This window comes from Castor canadensis, chromosome 11, assembly GCF_047511655.1.
Source record: "Castor canadensis chromosome 11, mCasCan1.hap1v2, whole genome shotgun sequence".
Taxonomy (NCBI): domain Eukaryota; kingdom Metazoa; phylum Chordata; class Mammalia; order Rodentia; family Castoridae; genus Castor; species Castor canadensis.
Genome location: NC_133396.1, coordinates 38,758,002 through 38,778,524, shown reverse-complemented (window position 1 = coordinate 38,778,524; position 20,523 = coordinate 38,758,002). Strand labels below are relative to the sequence as shown.

The following is a 20,523-nucleotide window of genomic DNA, read 5'->3' as shown; positions in this document are numbered from 1 at the left end:
TGAGGTCAAGGAGGTACACAATCGATTTGGGGTGAGGCTGAGATCAGTTATCAAGAAGAAAGGGATGAATTCAACAGGGTACCTACTTTGGTGGTGGTTCTTCAATGACAGGGGGGCAGGGCAGCGAGGAGCATTATTGCCAGAGGGGTTGAGGGGTGACAATGAGGAAGAGGAGCCGAAGGGATGTGACGGAGATCGCGTTGCAACTGCGCTAAAGTGGGGTCACGAGTGGGGTGCATTTACGCAAGCGCGCTGATGAGGGCATGCGGGTAAGCGCTGAGGTCGGGTTACGATGGGAAAAAATGGAGGGGACCGGCCAGCTCCCACAGCGCCGAAGGCTGGGGCGAGAATGGAGAGAGGGTTGGGAAGGGTTGAGGACTGAGAAGCCGGACTGCCTCAAGGCAAGCAGGGACCTGGGACCGCGGGGAGGTCTAGACGTCACCGCCCTTCTGCGTCGCGGCCCCGCCCCCCTGCGCTGCCCATCTCACCTCATTCTCGCAACTGACCACAGGGAGCAGGGACCGGCGGCTTGAGCTCCCGGCCGCTGCAGCGCTTCAGCCAGGGAGCCGACCCTTCGGTCTCCCGGCCACCGACGTCAGTAAGCGGCGCGGGCTCGCCTGACGCCATCACGTAGGCTCCGCGCCCAGGCCCCGCCTCCCACCCCCAGAGCCAATCGAGGAGCCCAGAGAAGCCGTGGGGCGGGGCCAGCCGCTGGAAAGCCTGGAGGTAACGTTCCCCAGGAGCCGTTGCCTGTACCTGTCGCTCGGTTCCCAGGGCGCCAGCCTCGGGTGGAAGGCTGGGTCACCCGCGCCGGGCAATACGCGTCCGTACAGCCTGTTTCCAGCAGTTCTGCGGCAGACCAGACTCCTGGCTTCTGAGTCCTTTACCTCGCTTGGCCTTGGCACCAACAGTGCGACTTTGCGGCTGTCACTTCGCCCCCGCCTCTGCCGAAGGTTGAACTTGTGAGTGGAGCCAAATAACTCCTGCCCTATTGTGCCTCCCCCACGCATTAGTGTAGCTCAGTGGGCAGAGCCCAGGGCAGGAAAACACCGGTTTTGACCGCACCTTATGCCACGAGCTCCCCTCGTTGCTCCTTCAGGCACTTTCCCGCGTGTGCCTGGCCTGTCATTCTCTAGAGGCGTGGAGCCCCGGGCCAGCTTTTCCTCTTCTGACCGTGTCCTCTGGTTGTTTTCTTTCCTTTAAAGAGGTGACATCTCTCCTTCTAAAGGACTCAAGAAAAATGGCCAGAGTAGCGACCTGCAGCCAGTGAGGGGCTGGGCGGGAGATGTGGGCTTTTCCGTTAAATGGGAGCCCCGGGCCTGAGTGTGGAGCGCTGCGGTGGGCGTGGGGAGAGCTACGCGCATGCGCGCACCGGGCGGGTGGGAACAGCTCAGTTCAAGCTCCATGGTGACTTCTGCAAGGCAGCTATCGCTGGTGTCTCTGCAAAGGTTGAGGACTTAGTGTCTGCTTCCATTTATAAAACCAGCTGTTAGGGACTGCCGGTTCTGCAGGAGAGAGAACCTCCCCTGCTGAGTTTTAGGCTAGGTGAGTTGAGTGTTTTCAAAACAGTTGATAGTTGAGGAGGAGGTTTACAAATACATACAAACTATGTTCTTTTGTTGTCAAACCAGCCTCTTAAAAATTGTACTGGGTGTACAGGTACAACAATTGGTTTTGTTATTGTTGTTTTGTTTTCTTTTTTAACACTTCCAAAGGCTTTTATTGATCACCTATATTTAACAGGTGTACTCCAGATGCAGCTTTAGCAAAAGGTTGCTCACAGAGCTTCATGTTCTCCACTTGTCTTTTCTTGCCTGCCTCCCCCGTCACCTCTGTAGACCAATATCAGATGAGACTGCTTTACTGGTTCCATAGATGTATAAAATTAAAAAAGACGCTTACCAAAGGAAAACTCCCAAATACAGTTATTAGTCAGTGATCACTACACTAGCTGTCCAGAGCTTCACGTTCATGTCTTCCGATTATCCCCATTTTACTGGGAAGGAGGAAATAAATTCAGAGAGAATTCAGTATATTGTGACATTTACAAAAGTTCTTACAATATATCATAAAGAATTCACCCCCTCCAACATTCTCCTTTCTCCCCCCTCCACTCCTTCCTGGAATAGTTTCCACAGGTTTCATTTTTTCCATTTACTTACATGAGTGCATAATATTTCCATCATAGTCGCTCTCTTACACCCTTTCCTTCCATCCTCCCCACTGTCAAACCCATTTAAAGCCATGCCAGAATTAAGGCATTTTCTACAGGCATCGAGCTACCTTGGAAAAAGAATAGTACTTCTGGCACAGCCAGAGCATTGGTGACTTGGCACAACCATGCTTCTGCTTCCCAATTGAGCACTTAATATCGCTACCTTACTCCACTGAACTGTTGCATAGCTACGGAGTTTTGGGGCTGTGGGGAATTCCCTCAAAATAATGTTTTGTTTTTCAGGAGCCCTTTTCTACTGGTCTTTTACTTTGCAGGCTCCTGGTCTTCTGAAAAATATGCAGGTATGTTTACCTCTTCTCATGTTGCTCTCCATGCTTTTGTGAAATGCACAAAGGCAGGGGTGGGATGTGATGGGGGTGGGGATGGGACAAGAGTGACATGCACAAATGCACGTATATATGCCATATGTTCACAAAAGATTTCATTCATGGGCCATGAGCTGACCAGGCAAACTCCAGATGGAAAAAAAATCTCATATTGCGATGTGACTTGAACAATAATAAAGGGATCGACAAAGTCCTATGTGATCAGAGAAGAGAACTTGAGAGGTTTCTAGGTTCATCGCATCCGTGCACATGTTTTTAAACAGTTTCTAAGTAATTGTTATGATTTGATGTATTGTGCACTATTTTTTGTTTCTTTCTTTGAAACAGGGTCTTGCTATGTACCTAGACTGGCCTAGACTTGAGATCTTCCTTCCTCCCCCTCCCAAGTGCTGAGATTACGGATATGTACCACCACACCATGCCTGGCTGCATTTGTTCTTTAAGCAATTTAGTTGGATTCTTTCACATGGAACATAAAGAGCCCCAACTAACATAATATTTTTTGAGCTTGGGTGAGTTATCTATTTCCTAACCTCAATTTCCTCATCTATTAACTGGGGAGAATAGGACAGACCTCCCAGGTAGCTGTAAGGTTTAAATAACATTTAAATTTATGCTGAAAATAGCATTGCTATTAGTGAGATAAAAATTATAGTGTGGGAGACACAGAGAGGATTTATTTGCCTGTGAATACTGCTTGTGGCACACAGGTTTCAGAGGCCCTCTCTTGTGATGGGCCCTCCCAGGATCTGCAGTTAGAGGTTGGAAATCGGAGGTTGCCTTTTGGAAATCAGAGGTTGCCTTCTGAGCAGGGCAAAGATACTTCCCTGTCCCCTTTCAGTTTGAATGCATTCTTTCTCTAAGAGCACAGTCATGTTGCACAGTCCTCCCACCCCATTCCTACCTTAACTAGCCTGAGTACAGGTTCATGCCAAGCAAGATCCCCATTCCCTATTTCACTGATTGCAACCTTGCTCGGGAGGCAGAGTGATCAGCGATTATGAATGCCAAAAAGGAAACCCACTTATTTCTGTTATAGAACCAGGAACAGCCTTATCAACAGGAACTATGGCTGTTGTTTATTCGCATGGAATGCAATCACAATGACTCACATTTGTCAGAAAGGGGAAAAAAAGATGCTAAGTGGTGCATGAGAGCTGGGTGAGATTTTCCTTTAACATTCCTATACTACATACTAATTCACTTCTAATCTGTGAGTTTCTAAGAGCAGAGAGAGGCTGGCAGGAGCCAAGAAGTTTGTGAAAAAACATGACATGCGAAGTCGTAAATCTACTAGCTTATTTTATTGTAGAAAAATTGCAAAGTAAATTCCTGGGAACCATTCTCCCAGTACAGTGACTCCTAGAAGGGATTCCCAATTTGTATCTTTGTATTATTTTTCATATACTGGATACAAATACATGATATGAAATTCAAAAGGTGTATACAAAAAGGCACATACATGTGTCATTGCAGCCTCCCAGCTGCCCTCCTTGAAGGAAACCACCATTATCAGTATCTTGTATGTCCCTCCAGAGGTTTTCAATGGTAGCATTGTCCATCAGTATTGTAATGATGATGGAATCCCCACTACTCAGGAGGCAGAGATCGGGAGGATCCCAGTTTGAGGCCAAAATGGGCAAAAAGTTAATGAGACCCCCATCACAGCAAAGAAGCTGGGCGTGGTGGTGGGCACCTGTGGTCCCAATCATGGGAGGCATAGGTAGGAGGATTGCAGTCTGAGGCTGGCCCCAGGCAACAACTGCGAGATCCTATCCAAAACCAACTCAAGAAAAAGCTGGGTGTGGGCTCACATGGTACAGCTTAGCTAGTGCTAAGGCCTGAGTTCAAACCCTTGTACTGCTGAAAAAAGAACTGTGATGATGGAAATGGTCTACCATTGCTGTTCACCATTGTAGCCACTGGCCAGGCACATGTGGCTATCGAGCAATGGAAATTTGGGTAGTGTGATTTAGGAGCTGACTTTTTAAATTTAATTTGTATTAAATTAAATTTATATTTAAACAGTGATATGTGGCTAGTGATTACTGTATTGGGACACCCAGTTTTGTACAGATAATACACAACACAGTCTCCCACTATCCTTCTTCTTTCACTTACCAGTGCCTACATTCCATGGGGATCGATTTTTTAAAACTACTACAAAACATCTGTTGTATTCATGAAGGCAATCTTGGAGAGCCATAGGCCATCACTTTTTTACAACAAGCTTCAAAATCTTCAACATATATAGCGAAAACACCCCATAGCACTCCTAGGTTCTCTATCCCTCCAACTTGGGTTTTGAGGGCTTGACATTGAGTAGTCCATTTTGGGGACTTGGGGAAAAATTTACCATGAGTCACTGTCCTAAAATACATTCTCCACCCACAAGGCTTGAGCCAGCCCTTTCTTTGTGCCTTTATTTTTTCAAAGTAGGCTGTCATGAATTATTTGCCCTGGTTGGCTTTGATCTCTGCCTCCTGAGTAGCTAGGATTACAGGTGTGAGCCACTGGTGCCTGGCTGGCTTTTTGTATTTCAAAGGTGATGAGAATCTTTTCCATTTCAAATGGTTCCTGGAGATAGAAATTTAACTACTCTGTTTTGGTGTTCATCCTTTTCTTCTGGAGGTCCCTGTGGAAGGCAGTAGAGCCCGTATTTGGGGTCAGACACATCTGGGTACAGATCTCAGCTCCAAAGGGCACAGTCTCTTTAGTTTGTGGGGCAATAACAGTATTTGTGACCTCCAGTCATTCAATCTGTATTTCATACTGAATCACATGGAGAGGTTGAAGGAACAGACTAAAATGCACTCAGTAATATTCCTGAGTCATCCCTAAAGCAGGGCTTGATGCTAGGCACTGGTGGGAGGGGAGCAGGAGCTGTGGTTCTTGCCTTGTCGTGGTTCCTCAAAGTGACCTCAAAGAGAACAGTGCTTGAGTCCCCCTTCCTTCACTATGCCATATTTCCAGGTGGCTGCAGCAACAGCAGGCCCTCATTGTATAATCTCCAAACCAGGACTCCTCACACACTGAATTACTAGCCCCAACTTGTTGGCCCATATGGCATCCATGATCTCATTGTGGGTGAACTGTCCTTTCCAGTTCCCTGGCTTTAGGCTTTGCTGTGGCTTGCTTTGGCCAGTGAGATTAAGTAGAAATGAAAGTACAGTTCCAAGTGTTGGCTTGAAGAGGCCTCACAAGGATCTGCTGGTCTTCAGTGTACTTCCGCCTTCACAGGAGAGGAGCATCTCCTCTGAACTACCACCTCTCCACCCTTAGTGGCAGAGTGAGCACAGGTGGAACAGAGCCTCAGGGTAAGGTGGAGCCAACCAGCTAGCATAGTATTAGAACACAACTACATTAGACAGCTACAGCCCTGCATAGGTCATTCTAATCCCTGAGTTACATCACTGCAGCGATAGCTAACCCATTCCTTATTTTTTTTATTTATTTTTATTTTTTATGCTGGTACTGGGGATTGAACTCAGAGCTTCAGGCATAAAGTACTCTACCACGCGATCCACATTTCCAATCCTTTTACTTTTAGTTTGTCTGATATGGTCTAGTGCTAACTTTGCCCAGGCTGGTCTTCAACTTTGATCCTCTTATTTCTACCTCCTGAGTAGCTGGGACCATAGTTGTACCACCCCATTCAGCCGAACACATTTCTTGTTTTTTTTTTTCAGTACTAGGGTTTTGAACTCAGGACCTCGTACTTCCTAGACATGTACTCTACTGCTTGTGCTGTGTGCCTGATCCTTTTTGTTTTAGTTATTTTTTGGATAGGGTCTTGTGGTTTTTGCCTAGGGTAGCCTAAACCACGACCCTCCTACTTATACCTACCACTTAGCTGTCTGTGGTCACAGGTATGTAGCACCTTACCTGGTTTGTGTGTTGAGATGGGGTCTTGCTAACTTTTTGCTCTATCTGCCTTTGAACCACAATTCTCCTGATCTCTACCTCCTGAGTAGGTAGGATTACAGGTATAACCGCCATACTCAGCCTTCTAACCCATTTCTTCTAGTAGGTTGTAAGTTCAGCTGTTGCAAGAGAGTCCAAACACACAGTGGATTAGAAAGAAAAAAGATGTAGTAATGCAATTAAGAAGCTCAGGGTTAATTTGGTGGTCCACACTGTCAGGAACCCAGGCTCTGTCTATCTTACTGCTCTATCTCATGTAGAGGAGGTTGTGTCCCTTAAGAGGAAAGTAGAATGGGGTGCAACCCAGCAGTAGACGCTTACCTAGCAAGGGTGAAGCTCTAGCTTCCCACCCTAGTGCCCTCAAAACAAAACAATGAAGAAAACAAAACAAAACAGGAGGGAGTATCTTGAGGTCCAAACAGAAGTGGCAAGAGCAGCTCAAGTGGTGGCTTTCTGTATTATAATGTTGGAAGGAGGGTTTGGTGCCACACTAGAGGGCTTGGGCTTGCAGGACTAAAGGACATTGAGACTTTGACTTCTGAATACTATGGAGTCTTCACATAGGTACGGGCTATACCCTCATCTTGTTATGACATACTACGTCATACAAGACACTAGAAGCCACCCTGGATATTCGAAGATGATACTTTAGTAATGAACTCAGCACACAAAGGCTTGCTCAGATAGGTCCTCTTTGTCTCTAGGGGTTGGAAGGGAAGCACCAATGACCTAGACAAAATCTCTTTTGGCTTAAAATATCCAGAGTGGCTTCTAGTTTCTTGTCTGAGCTAATATGACAGAATAAGAAATAACATAAATTTGGTTTCTGCCCCCAGTTCCTGATACAGAGCTCCAGAATCCCTTGGAAATTTTGGGGATGACAGGAGAATATTTTTTCTAATGAAGTAACTTTTTGTGGGCTCCTGGATGGGGGCTGGTCACCAGAAAGACCAAATCATAATGATTGAAGCTTTAAGCCGCAGCATTCAGCCTCCAGGGAGACATTAGGAGGTGGAAATTAATGGTCAAGCATGTCTGCATGAAGCACCCTCCCTAAAAAACCTCTAATAGATGGGATTCAGACTACTTCTGGGTTGATAAACACATCCACATGCTGGGATATGTTTGGTGGTGTATCCCAAATCCATGCTCCATGGGACCCTTTCCCAACCAGACCTTACCCTATGCATCTCTTCATATGACTGTTCATTTGTATCTTTTAAAATACCCTTTTTAGGGCTGGAGGCATGGGTCAAGTGGTAGAGTACTGCCTGGCCAGCATGAGGCCCTGAGTACAATCCCCAGTATAATAACAAAAAATAAGTAAAATAAAATACCCTTTGTACTAGATCCACAGTAGGAAGTACACTGTTTTCTTATACTCCAGGAGCCATTCTTTCAAATGATCAAACTTGAGGTCAATGGTGAGTCAGAAGCATGTGTGACAATCTGACATAAGATTGGTATCTGAAGTATGGCAGTTTTCTAGGACTGAGTCCTTAATCTGAGGGGTCTGGCACTAACTCTGCTTAGCAGCAAAATTATGTCCAATGATAGGACACCCAGATGGTGTCCACAGAAAATTGGAAAACTACTTGGTGTGGGACACGCCCCCAATCTGATGTCAAAAGTAGAGAAAAAGTTCTTGTCCTAATGCAGGTAGTATTAAAATACGTCCACAAATTCTTTGAATCTTCTTGCTTCAAAAGGCAGAGTCTATCTAAATACTCTCTCCTTGAATGTAGGTTGCAGTTAGCGACTAGTTGCTGTTCATGTGGTGTTGCAGAAGGGATTCTCTGTGCTATCTGGGGCTAGGTCATAAAAAAAAAAGTGCTTCTGTTTCCGGAAGCCCAGCCATCATGTTGTGAGGACATTCAGTCAAATAGAATGTGGACAGGCCCATACAGGCAGGACTGAAGCTTCCATCTGACAACTGGCAGAATTTGCCAGCAGGAAGGAATGAGCCACCTTGGAAGTGGATCCTCCTGCCTCAGTCAAGCCTTCAGATGGCCACAGCCTTGACCAAAAGCTTGTGAGCCTCATGAGACTCTCAGAGCTGACACTCTATAGCTACTCCTCAATTCTTGACTCGTAAATATTAAGAGGATTAGAAATTTATGGCTATTTTAAGTCACAGTTTGGGGGCGATCTGGTACATGCCATTAGATAACTGACTCTCTGATACAGAGATTGAGCCAAAAAGACTGGAGACCCTCTGAGCTGGTATATTAGTGGAGCCTTGGAATGGGTAGGGATTTTTACCCCAGGCTCCAAGTCTTCCCCTCCATGCCAACTACTCATTGATTTTCCTGGGCACAAACTTCCTCGCCCACTCTCGGGGGACAGTAGCACCAAATGCTGCACGTGTAAATTAGTGTGATTTTTTTAGGGAGAGGTATTTCTGAGCAGAATGATAACAGTACACTCTTTGTATCCCAAGCTTTCAGAGGAGGCAAGTCAGGGCGGGCTGATTAGGACTGTGGGTACACCAAGGCTGGAGTTTCTGTATGGAAGGAGCCTGTCTTGGGATGTATTACATGTTCATAGGACTAGGGAAGCAGGGAACATCTATGCTACCTTTTTGGATACTGCTTGGTGGTGAGATGACCTCGTTAGCCTAATTTTTCCAATTGAGCTTGCTGGTTCCTGTTGAGCTAGAAAAGCCCCTGCTGAATCAAACTTCTTATCTGGAGCTCCATTTTCCTCCCAATTCCTGCTTAGTCCAGACCCCTAGTTATCTTCTGCTCTCTCTCTATTTTAGGCCACCATCAAAGGACTCTCCTAAATTCCAAACTTGATCATGTCTTCTCACTGTTTAACCTATCAGTAGTTCGACCTCTGGTTCCTATGCATTTGGGATCATGGTCCCTGGCCCCTATGCAGCCTGTAGGATTTACACTTTTTACTCCTTGCATGCTTGCATGTCATGCTCCTTCATCCCTTATTTCTGCTCCTTTACAGAGAACCCAGAGCTGCACTACTTCTTGATACGCAGCCATAGTTTCATTCAATACACTGTCTTCTCAGTGTGGATTAAGATCTCTGTCATCCTCCCAGCCTAGGAGTCCCCTGAGGAAAGGGACTCTGTCCTAGTCAATTTTTTCCCCAACACAAGGCACAGCATCTTGCATATAACTCCTACCCAGCTTAAGTTCCATCCTTTTATGGACTCTCCCTAGGCCACCTAACTTTTCCTTCAGTGACCTGACACATCTCTGGTCTGCAGCATTTTTGCCCCGATTATATTTCGTCTCATTTCATCATCTTGTTAAGAATGTCTTATTTCTCTGACAGGTTTCACTGGGGTCAGTGAGAGTTTTCATTCATGCAGTGGCATTGGTCTGGTGTCCACCTCTATCACTCAAGTCTCCACTAAGAGCTGTTTTTCTGAGCTATGGTTTGCCCATCAGTAAGACAGAGATAGTCATGTTCTGTGCCACTCAACCCAAGACACCATTCCTCTTCCAGATTACAGTTAGGGGTGGGTGCCTGGCTCAGGGATAGAACAGCTGGCCACAAGCTGGCCGGGCAGAAAGTCTGGATTTGGGTAGAAATTCTGCCTCATCTAGGTCCAGCTGGACAATGTAGAAACTAAAGCTTGTGGGTTTAATCAATTGTACAATTTAATTGTAAAATCTGATAGCATTACAATAAAAATGACCTTCACTTTTTGTGTCAAATTTAAAATAATGCAAATAAGACACCATAAAGCTTCTTGGAATCCTGTTTCACACTGTGGGAAGGCCATGGAGGTTTCTTGTTACCTCCTGGCTTTTTGTCCAACAGTCTTATTAGGGAAACACCTCTATACGGGTACCAGTGGCTTATACCTGTAATCCTAGCTTCCTGGGAGGCTAAGATTGGGAGGATCACAGATTGAGCCAGGTTGGACAAATAATTCAAGAGACCCCCATCTTCAGAATAGCCAGAGCAAAATGGACTGTAGGTATGGCTTAACAGTAGAGTGCCTTGCTTTGGAAGCACAAAGCCCTGAGTTCAAACTCCAGCCCCTCCCCCCAAAAAATGAAAGGAAACCAAAAAACAATACCCTGCCCCCCATTAATGAGAGCTGGCTTAGAGCGTTTCTGTCCTTGTGACAACATTGTAACCAAAGTGCCTAGTGCTGTATCTAATCTTGGATGCTCAATAAAAAGTAATGGCCATCATCTTCCCCATCAGTATTATGATTGTTTGAGTGAACACCACTTTTTTGTTACTGCCTTTATTTGTGCTTGCAGCATGGTTTGTACCTCACCATACCCCTGTACCCTACAGCAGGGCAGTGTAATGGTTAAGTGGCTTTGGAGTCTACTGGTCCTGGGCTAAAAACCTAACTCCTTATTTTGGATGTGTGGCCTTAAGCACCTAGGTAGGTTATCTACAGTCTTTGAACCCTGCTTCCTTCTATATCAAATGATGATAAAAATCAAAACAAACAATAACAACAGAAACAAACCAAACAACAACAATAAGAACAAAAAGCCAAAAACTCTATGCTTCTGTGACTGTAGGGCTTTCTCTTGATGAAAGACTGTGAAATGCCTAACAAAGGGCCTGGCACCAAGTAAACTGATTGTAAGTGGTAGTTGTTTTTGCTTCCTCTTATTATTACTATTTAATCTTATGCTTTAAATTCAGTAAATTTTTTTGACTCACTTGTCACCACCCAAGGAGAAACACTGATTTTCATTTTCAGGAAGGAACTATGGGAAGCATCAAGAGAAAAGGGGTCTCCTGCCCACAATTAGCTAACTCATCAGCCAGATGACGAACTGACAGGCCACTCACTGCTTGGAACCCTAACCAGCAAATCACACTGAGGTGCTCTCCAGGCACACTGCTCCTCCAGGAGACCTGGGGCTCTTCATCCATTTGTGGCTGATACTGTTCTTCATCTCATATTACTGGAATACCAGCATTTTCTCGTGATCAGTAGGTAGATTAGTCTTGTTTACCCTGATTTTCTTTTACTCACAGTTGTGTTTAACACTAACTATTTTTGAGCATGGAGTGAAGGAACCCTTGCATCCTCTGCAAATGGCCACTTGCAATCATGTAGCTATGGATGCCAGTTGGACAAGGCAGGAAGAAGATAGGTTTGGAGGAGAGCAGAGTTGGAAGGAGCTGAGCAGCACATGTGGGACCCTCAGTGGAAATGGGAGAGGCTGGGGCAGTCGAAGTGAATGGAGAAGTAGCCCCACCACTTTAGTTTTGGAAATAAAGGCTAGGGAGGGAAATCTTAGGAAATTACCGCCCTTGCACATTCTTACACTATCCCTCTTTGTGTCTCCCTACTAGTTGTCCAAGGGTTGATTTGTACGTGTGTGTGTGTGTGTGTGTGTTTGTGTGTGTGGTACTAGGGTTTGTACTCAGGGCCTACAGCTTGAGCCATTCTACCTGCTCATTTTTTGTAAAGGTTTTTTTTTTTTTTTTTGATATAGGGTCTCACAAACTATTTGCTTGGGCTGGCTTCAAACTGAGATCTTCCTGATCTCTGCCTCTTGAATAGCTGGGATTACAGGCGTGAGCCACCAGTGGCTAGCAGGGTTGAGATTTTTAAAAGAAAAACAAACTATCAATTTTCTACCTGCTTGTCAAAATGGAAAACCCTTCCAAGACAGGACCATACTCATGTAATAGTTTGAGGGCTTGGGGGGAAAAAAAAACAAGACCTGGCCACACACTACAGTAGACTCACTGATATTCTAGTGACCCCAACATTTAGTGAGTAGGTCTAGAGGTGTACAGTTCCCTGAGGGCAAGAGGTCAAATACCTTAGAAATGACTGGTTCTTGGTGAACTAGAGGAAAGGGCAAGAGAACAATTGGAATTTGACTTAAAAATCTACACCCCTTGAAGATATGTTTTCTGATGCTCAGAGGATGATTACACTGGAGGAGGTAGGGCAAGAAGCACTTTCACTGCCTAAACTGCCTCTTGCAGAAGCTAGACTGCCACAAAGGAGTCCAGCATCAGTTCTGGTTTTCCTGCCTATGTCCTTGTAATTTGCACATACATTATTTAACTGTTTAGGTTTTAATTTCTTACTACAGGGAGAGAATTGGTTATAAATTTCATACATTTTAATGAGAAAAACCATGCTGCATTAGAAGACAAAATTTGTCAGTTTCTGAGGCAGGAGAGGCATCACTGCATAGGCTGAGTGGAGAGCAACTCAAGCCAGTTCCCTCTTCTCAGCCTCTGGGGCTGAATCTCCCTCCTTTGGAACTGTTATGATGACGTGGCTGAGCTCCCTGGGAGAATAATGCAAGCCTTTTTCTCTTGATGTTCCAGAAGCCTCCATGAGGATCTCGCTGGGAGAATAATGCAATCCTATTTCTCTTGACGTTCCAGAACTGTCTATGATGACTTCGCTGAGTTCACTTGAAAAGATTGCAATCCTTTTTCTCTTGAAGTTCTACAACTGTCTATGATGACTTCCCTGAGCTCCCTGGGAGAAGAACAATGCAAGACTTTTACTCTTTAAAGTCCCAACTTTTTCTTACTCCTGTGTTAGCTAGGAATCTTAAATCACCCCTCCGCCATTTACCCTGCATCCTTATTGAAGATCTTGTCATCAGAAGAGTCTGTGTCATGTAGCTTCTGGCCCATACTTTTCTTGGGTGTGACACTGATCGATCTGTACATACCCTTAAGCCAATTTGGCCACCTTAACCCAAAGAAGCCCTCCTAGGAAAGAGAAGGGGAGATATTAATTCTGCTTTCCCTCCGTTTTCCAGCCACAGTGCCAAGTCCTCTTCAAACTTGCCTGACTCTCACTTTCCTTTTTGTTTCTCCTGCGCAGAAATCCGAAAAATCCCCTTGGAGGAAAACACATGCACAAGGCAGTTAGTGAGTCATGTTATTTTACATGTCTCTTAAAATGTACATCTCAGGTCTTACTAAGACAAAAACTTGTGCTTTGGTCCATAATCACAACAAGCAAAGTCACCCCAGACCTGGGGGCTTTAAAATAATTCCATGCATCCAGGAGCTGTCCATGTCTGCCCCAATGAGCCTGACAATGTCTGGGAAGCCCTTTGTATGGGGTGTGGCTTGGAGTGTAGACAGGATCAGTAGTCCCACTTATCCCCTCTGCTGTGTGCCCTTGTGCAGTGAACAAGCTGCACAACCACACTGGGAAGAAGCATTTCACACTCTCAGAGCCTTTCATATTAGTCCTCTTCAGATTTGGCTCTCATGCATCATTCACTTACTGGGGCGGGGTGGGGGGCAGGGTGAGGGAGAAGGTAGTTCTGTTTTCCTAGCTGCTTTCCCCATAAGTGGACTCATAGGCAGCCAAAGTAAATATATGAGTCCAACTAATGAAGTATCTAGCTCATAGATTTTCCTACTGAGGCTGTTACTAATAAATGCAGCATGGAATCAGTTTAAAGGCTAATACTAGCACTAAAAGACAAAGTATCTTGTGTGTATTGTTCTAGAAACTACGTTCATTGCATGGTATGTGAGTACTGATTCGTGATATAAAATGTAATCACAGCCCAACCACAGTGTAAGTAATGGAGAAGTGTCAGGCTTCAAAGGAGCCACCTTCCTGAGACTCACTAGCAGTATGACCATGGGACAAGATGTTTACCCTTTTTCTTTCCCATTTCCTTATGATAAACAGAAGAGACCAACTACTGTCTAAGGTCTTTCCTAACTAAAGATCTATGAGGTTTGGTTAAAAGAGAGAGTAGAGATGAGAAGGTAGCTAATAGGATTGAGAAGGTCAGTTTTCACACTACTTTACAGGAAGGACTCAGAAACTCCATCTTTCACCAGCCCTGCCTAACATCCTGGGGCATCCCAACAGAGGCCCCAAAGCCTCCAGTAAAGTCTCTGTCTGAGCTAGATGCCCACCACCAGCAGGAGCACGCATGACCTCTTACTCTTTGCCCTCTTTGCTTGAGGGACTGGTGATAGTAAAGTCCTGGCTTCCTCTGCCTTGACTATGGAACTACTTTTGCTGGAGCCAGTCGAAACCCTATGGGAAATGAGTATTCTTCCGGCATCTGGGTGTTTACACACTGTGAAACCAGTGAGTTCTACGTGCTTCCCTAGAGATGAGAGATGAGTTCTAAGTTCTCCCCTAGTTCTCAGACCCTCATGAAAAGAGTGCTAGATCTATATTTACCTTGAGGACCCTTCTCTATCATCCTCTGTTCTTCTGTGGGAATAAATCTGTTTTGGAAGAAAGCACAATTATGATTATCCACCACAGGAAACATTATCTTCAAATCTTTATCCATCCCTTTAAGTCTTACTAACTCATGTAACTTTTCTTAACACAGGAATTCTAGTCTGTTGATAGTTCTTTTTCTCTTCCACAGTTCCTAACTTAGGAACTTGCATGCAGCTGGCACTTGATAACATTGTACTGACTGTTTTAGATAAAATTCAGTGGAGAATTCTCAATAAAAACCCTTCAAATCGCAAAAGGAAACATCCTTATGTGGATTAAAAAAAAAAAGTATCTCCCAGAAAGCAAACTAGCAGTGCTGTTTTTAGAGCAAAAGCAAGAGTAAAATGTTTCTTATTAGTGCTTCAATCATCCCTGTTGATGAGGTCCCAGTCAATGTAATAAGGCAAACAAATGGGTTATAAGCATTAGAAAGGAAGGGCCAAAATATTATTTGTATGTGAAATGATGAACAATTCAAAAAGCCCAAGACAATCAAATAAAATTTAATTGGCACCAATTGAACTCACTAATGTAATTAGATAGAAAATGAAGAGATCAGCCCGAACACCTCCATAGCTTTCCCATGTATCACCAATAGGAATTAGAAAAATGAAAGAGCTCCTTACACTAGCAATAAAGATGTAGGAAGTCCCTGAGAATAAGTTTACGCAAAGATGTATATGATTTATGTGATAAAATTCCAAAACTCAGGGCAGGGCATGCGAGGATGGGAGGATCATGGTCCTAACCTGGCCTGGGCAAAAACTTGAGATCCTATCTTAAGAATAAACTAGTCATTTGCCTAGCAAGTGTGAGATCCTGAATTCAAACCCCAGTACAAAACAAAGAAACAAACAACCCAAACCAAAAATCCCATAAGCTCTGAGGCAAGGTGTGGGGTGAGGATGGGGGCTGATCGATGTGGTGGTTTCCACTGGAAACACACCTGCTCTTCACAGCCCTGACTCCCTTCCCAGTGAATTGTATTTGTCCCGTTTTACATTAAATGTATTCATTCATTCAATGGTTTTTGATGGTTTTCCTTGGATCTCAGTGTTTCAGATATTTCCCAGTATTGTCTCTAAGGAGGCAAAACAGAGCACTGGTAGTAAGTGGTTCAGGTTTTATGGCCAGGAAAATTGGAGGCTTTTATGCCTTTGGTTTTGTCACTGGGGCCTTAAATGATCTTCATTTGTAAAACAGGACTGATGAGATCTGCCTCACAGGATTTTTGTGAGGACTATATCAGATCTATGGAAAACTCTTTGTCCTATGCCTAGCACCCATAAATCTAAGATTGCTATGGCACCAGAGGCAAGGTGGTCAAATCTACCAAAGGTTCCTGCCCATGGTATCAGACTTAGAAAGCTCTTTCCACCACAAAACTATAAAAGTATGGCCTGTGTTTAGTTTCTCTCTCTCTCTGTCTCTCTCCTCTCAATCTTTATCTCTCTCTCCCTTCTTCCCTCCCTCCATCTCCCTCTGGCTTGTCTCCCAGTCTGTCTTTATATTTATGGAAATATATTTGTTTAGGGTGAAGTGTAGCAGTGTTTTGTTACTTGCTCTTAAATAGTTAGGCAGCTCTTCTATTACCGTTTGTTCCACTGACTAGAATTATTAGAAGGTGACCTTTGAAGTCTTAGGCTAGAAGTGCAGCTCAGTGGTACAGTACATGCTCAGCATGTGAAAGGCCCTTTTTTAATTCCAGCACACACACAAAACTTGGGAAGACCTAGTCTGTCTGTTGCTGGACTCTGCATGCTACTTTAAATAAATATTGAATTGTATTATTCCTCTTTGTGGAGTTGACCCAATGCCTTATATCTCTCTTCTTTTGACTACCATTACCTTCTATTTCAGGTAAAATATTGCAGGCTTTTTGTCCTTCCAAAGAGCCTATCGTTTAAACAGCAGAGGAAATAATGTAAACATAAATAAACACAAATGCAGCTTGAACTGAACATACAAATTAAAAGCAGTATACGAGTTTATAGAAATTTCAAGAATGGCTGTAAGCTACTGGGAGATGCAGAGGGTACTGCCTGTGCAGTGGCCAGTGATCAGCTTCCCAGAGGTCTTCACAAACTAACCCCATGCTGGTCCCTGACTCCTAGATACACAATTAGACTCTGTAATCTTACTAATATGGCAGGATTGACCCAAATTCCGAATGCTATGTAATGGCTTGACATTGAGAAATATGATTCTATAGACAGAACACTGTGTACACCATCACGGAATTACCTTTCTGTAGAGAGTGGGAAAATGCCTTTGGTTTTCAGTTTGTGGGGTCTGATTCTATTACAAAGACAACACATATCCTGGAAACCTGAATGAATTGTGGTTCTTACCTCAATGAGACAGAAAATTGTAATCAAGATCGTAACTCCCATGGCCACAGGTATTGCCAAGATAAGTTTGTTTTCATAACCATATGCTGGAACTTCTTGTGTGAGCTAAAAAGAAAAATAATAGTTTTTGTTAAGTAGCAAGGAGATGGGAAGGATGAAAACTATTTAAAACCCCATTGTTCCAGATGAGTAGCTTGTAGGTTCTTAAAGAATGCAAATATGTTACATGCCTTATTAATTTGCATTTTTCTATTAAATTTTATCTGTTTTAGGTCCACTTCAGTCTCCAAAGGAGCAAAATGGGGGACACAGTCTTAGCCTCATAACTTTGCACTGCACTAGCACCCCTGGTCTTCCTGCTTCCTGCCTAAGCATGGGAAATCTTGGGCGTATCCTGAATGATGGGAAAATCAGGGTCTTATGTTTTACAGATTTCCTCACCTCACTTGATTCCTGCCCCTTCTGTCCACGCTGAAGCTCTGTACTGTCACTGATGTAGTCCTCTGTTTTCCAGTGGTCTGTATCCCAGTCAATTCTGGACACACTGTGTTCTCGCTCCTCACTGAGAAGTTTCATTAGGTAGCCTGTTCTGAGGATGAGCTTAGAACAGGCCTTCTGCACATCAGCATCAGAGCAGTCAACCCCTAAGGTCTTGATCATTTGAGAAAGAAGTGTTCTCACATCATTGTTGGGGATGAGGGACTGAAGCTGCTGGATTAGTTTTGATACAAGAAGGTCAGCCAGGGATGCCAGTGTGGTAAGGAGATCTTTGGGCTTGGTGGTTGAGTCAGTGCCCATGTTGGGGTACTCCCATTGTATCTCATTGGTTTGTTTCACAGTTGGTATTTTGAATGCACCCACACTGGAATCTGCATCAGCAGCATCTTCCTGGTTTGTGGCTTCAGAGAAACTTTCTTCTGGCTCATCAGTGTTTGCCATAAGAGCATTTTCTTCAGTCTGTTTTTGTATAGGAGTGTCCTCTGTAACAGGTTCTGAAAGCGCATATAATTCTGAAAAAGGGTTGTCCTGAGAACTCAGGTCTCCCAAAGATGCAATGGCCCTTTGTGAAGGGTAATTTATGAGGCTCCTCACCGCAGGGAAGGGAGGCCTGTGTGCAAGCAGCATGCTCAAGCGAGACTTTTTCTTTCTGACCTTTTGAGTCAGTTTTGACTTAGGTGTTCCATGGACCACACGAGAGCCTGTTTTATGAAGGAGATTTTTTCGGTCATGTATGATTGGTTTAGAAGCCTCTATGTTTTTAACTCTAGCATTTGCATCTTCTAAAACAAACATGGTGTAGGTTAAGTCTTTTGCTTTATTTCTGACGTCAGGTAGTGGTTTTGCAATAGTAGACATGTCCGCTGAGTATGGATTCAGGGAAGAAGAGACAGTTGCCTTCTGTTCTTCTGTGAGTGAGGGGTCTGTTTGGAAGGTGAATTCCTCTGATTTCCATGGCTCCTGTACCATGGGAAGCTTCTGCAGCTCCCCTAGGGATGGTCTCCTAAGCCTTCTTTCTGCACCAATATTCTCCATAAGAGGCAGGACACTCTGTCTCCCCCAGATGCTCTGTTTCCTCACTTCCTTGAAATGCCTTTTCTGTATGCTTTTTGGCCCCTTGAGGACTCTGTTCACCCTCTGCAGCCTTTTCTCTGCAGTCTCTGCCAGGCTGTTTTCCTGGGGTTGGTCAGTATCCATTTTCCATTGAAAGATTTGGTGTTCAGATTTGGGACTAGGAGGGCTAGGCTGCATAAACATGGCTGTTTTTTCTTTTTTAACCTCATCAATTTTTTCCTGAATTTCTGCATCTAACAAATTTTCCAGAAAATAGAGCTTGTTCAATTTACTTTTGTAAGCTGAGTTGTCTGAAGAAGGTTTAAGAGGGGGTCTCCTTGTATCAGTTTTCAAATTACCAGGGGAATTATTTCCATTTTGCACATTGGAAAAAAGCAGTTTAATGAATGGTAACAATTTTGATTCTACATCTTTTAGATTTCCCTGTGAGAAAAATGGCAATAGGTAATTTAGTGCACTAATGAGATCACTTTCATCATCATTAAAGTCTGGCTGCTCATTTATGAAGCCAGAAGAGCTGACACCATTTTGGTCCTCATATCCCCTTTCTGGTTCAATAGTCAACTCAGTGTTTGTGCTCTTCTTCCGGGTCTGTAACACCTTCATGAATTTTCCTTCTGTGTTCTCTATAGATGCTTCTTCAACTGTCAAAAAAAAAAAAAAAAAAAGACTGCTGTTGAGAAGGGGAAGACTGGTGGACAGTTTTTTTTTTTTTCTTAAATCAGATCATCGCTACAAATCACAGACAAAGTAGAGGGGAGGCATTATTTGAGTGTCGTTTAAAGGGGAGAAAAATAAGCCCAAACTTTAAACCTATGAAATGGCAACAAAGAGAGAAAAAGACAACTTTGACAAAGTAGCTACCTATTCAGAACATTCCATAGTGTGAAATACAGGAACTCTGGTTAGGAAAGCCAAATGCCCAATACTCAATAAAATACCAAGACTGGAAGACAAATATTTGCCTGCTCAGCAAACCTCTTCACATTCACAGTTCCCATACTGTCCTGACTCAGACACAGAAGGATAACAAAGCTTCTCTCTCAACTCCCCTTCCCCATACTGTGTTCTTGCTACTGTCACAGAGAGCCAGATGAAGGACAGTCCTATGAGGGGAGCATTCTTTCGCTAAGAAATCTTCAGGTGGCCTGTCCCTCTCCACCTACCCATTTAGTTCCTTTGCTTGGGCTCTGATCCCATGTAGCCTAACCCCCATAACAGAAGACTCTATACCAAACAAAAACAAAAACACTCTACCATTCCTGGATTTTTCCTTAAATTTGGTCAGGGAGCTGGGATATGCAGGTCAAGGAATTTTCAGTTTGCCTGGCTGTATGTCTCTGTGCAATGTGCAACAAATCTGTAGAGTAACAGCAACTTCTGGGGAAACACGTCTTGAGGTCCTAAATCCCTGGGGGGAAAGCTACTTTTTTTTCTTTTCTGTCCTTTTTTGTTTTTTCTCTTTTTTAAACTTTATTTTTATTTTGAAAAGATACTTTAGCCCAATGTTTGAACTGCTTTCATTTCATTACTAACAATTCCAACTTGGGAGCCATCCAAAGCATCTGATTGCATCGAGGTCAGCTGGAGTATGGTGTAGTTAGGCTTTTTTTTTCCAGGACATTTGAGAGTATTTGTGGTGGTAATGAGAGTTAGAGCAGGAGACAAGGGTGATGAGGAAGGAAGAATGTGGACTCCTGGAGAGCCCAGAACTGGGGACAGATGATCCAGGTATTGGGATAAAGCACATGGCACCTGAGATCTTATTTTCCTCAGGATAAAAGGAAATGAAAAAGTATGTTTTTCATGTGGGTAAAACGAGAATAATGTTACTGCTGAAAAATTGTTTTGAACACTGGGTTCACGTAAGTCACAAAGTGACTTCACCAGTAGGCTTGTGTTTTCAAGCTATCAGGATATCAAAGC

General features: G+C 44.0%; 1 protein-coding gene across 1 annotated transcript in view; it reads right to left on the bottom strand.

Moving 5' to 3' along the window:
* Positions 1–3,847: 3,847 nt before the first annotated feature.
* The window catches only part of LOC109683315 (uncharacterized), a 60,480-nt gene continuing 43,804 nt past the window's right edge, over positions 3,848–20,523 (bottom strand). The window contains exons 10-15 of the mRNA XM_074044750.1: positions 17,467–19,241; positions 17,026–17,130; positions 14,627–14,673; positions 13,256–13,307; positions 13,037–13,176; positions 3,848–12,937 (exon numbers count right to left, since the gene is read on the bottom strand). Of these exons, the coding sequence (XP_073900851.1) occupies positions 12,847–12,937; positions 13,037–13,176; positions 13,256–13,307; positions 14,627–14,673; positions 17,026–17,130; positions 17,467–19,241 (2,210 nt within the window). The 3' untranslated portion in view covers positions 3,848–12,846. The remainder of the gene's footprint in view (positions 12,938–13,036; positions 13,177–13,255; positions 13,308–14,626; positions 14,674–17,025; positions 17,131–17,466; positions 19,242–20,523) is intronic.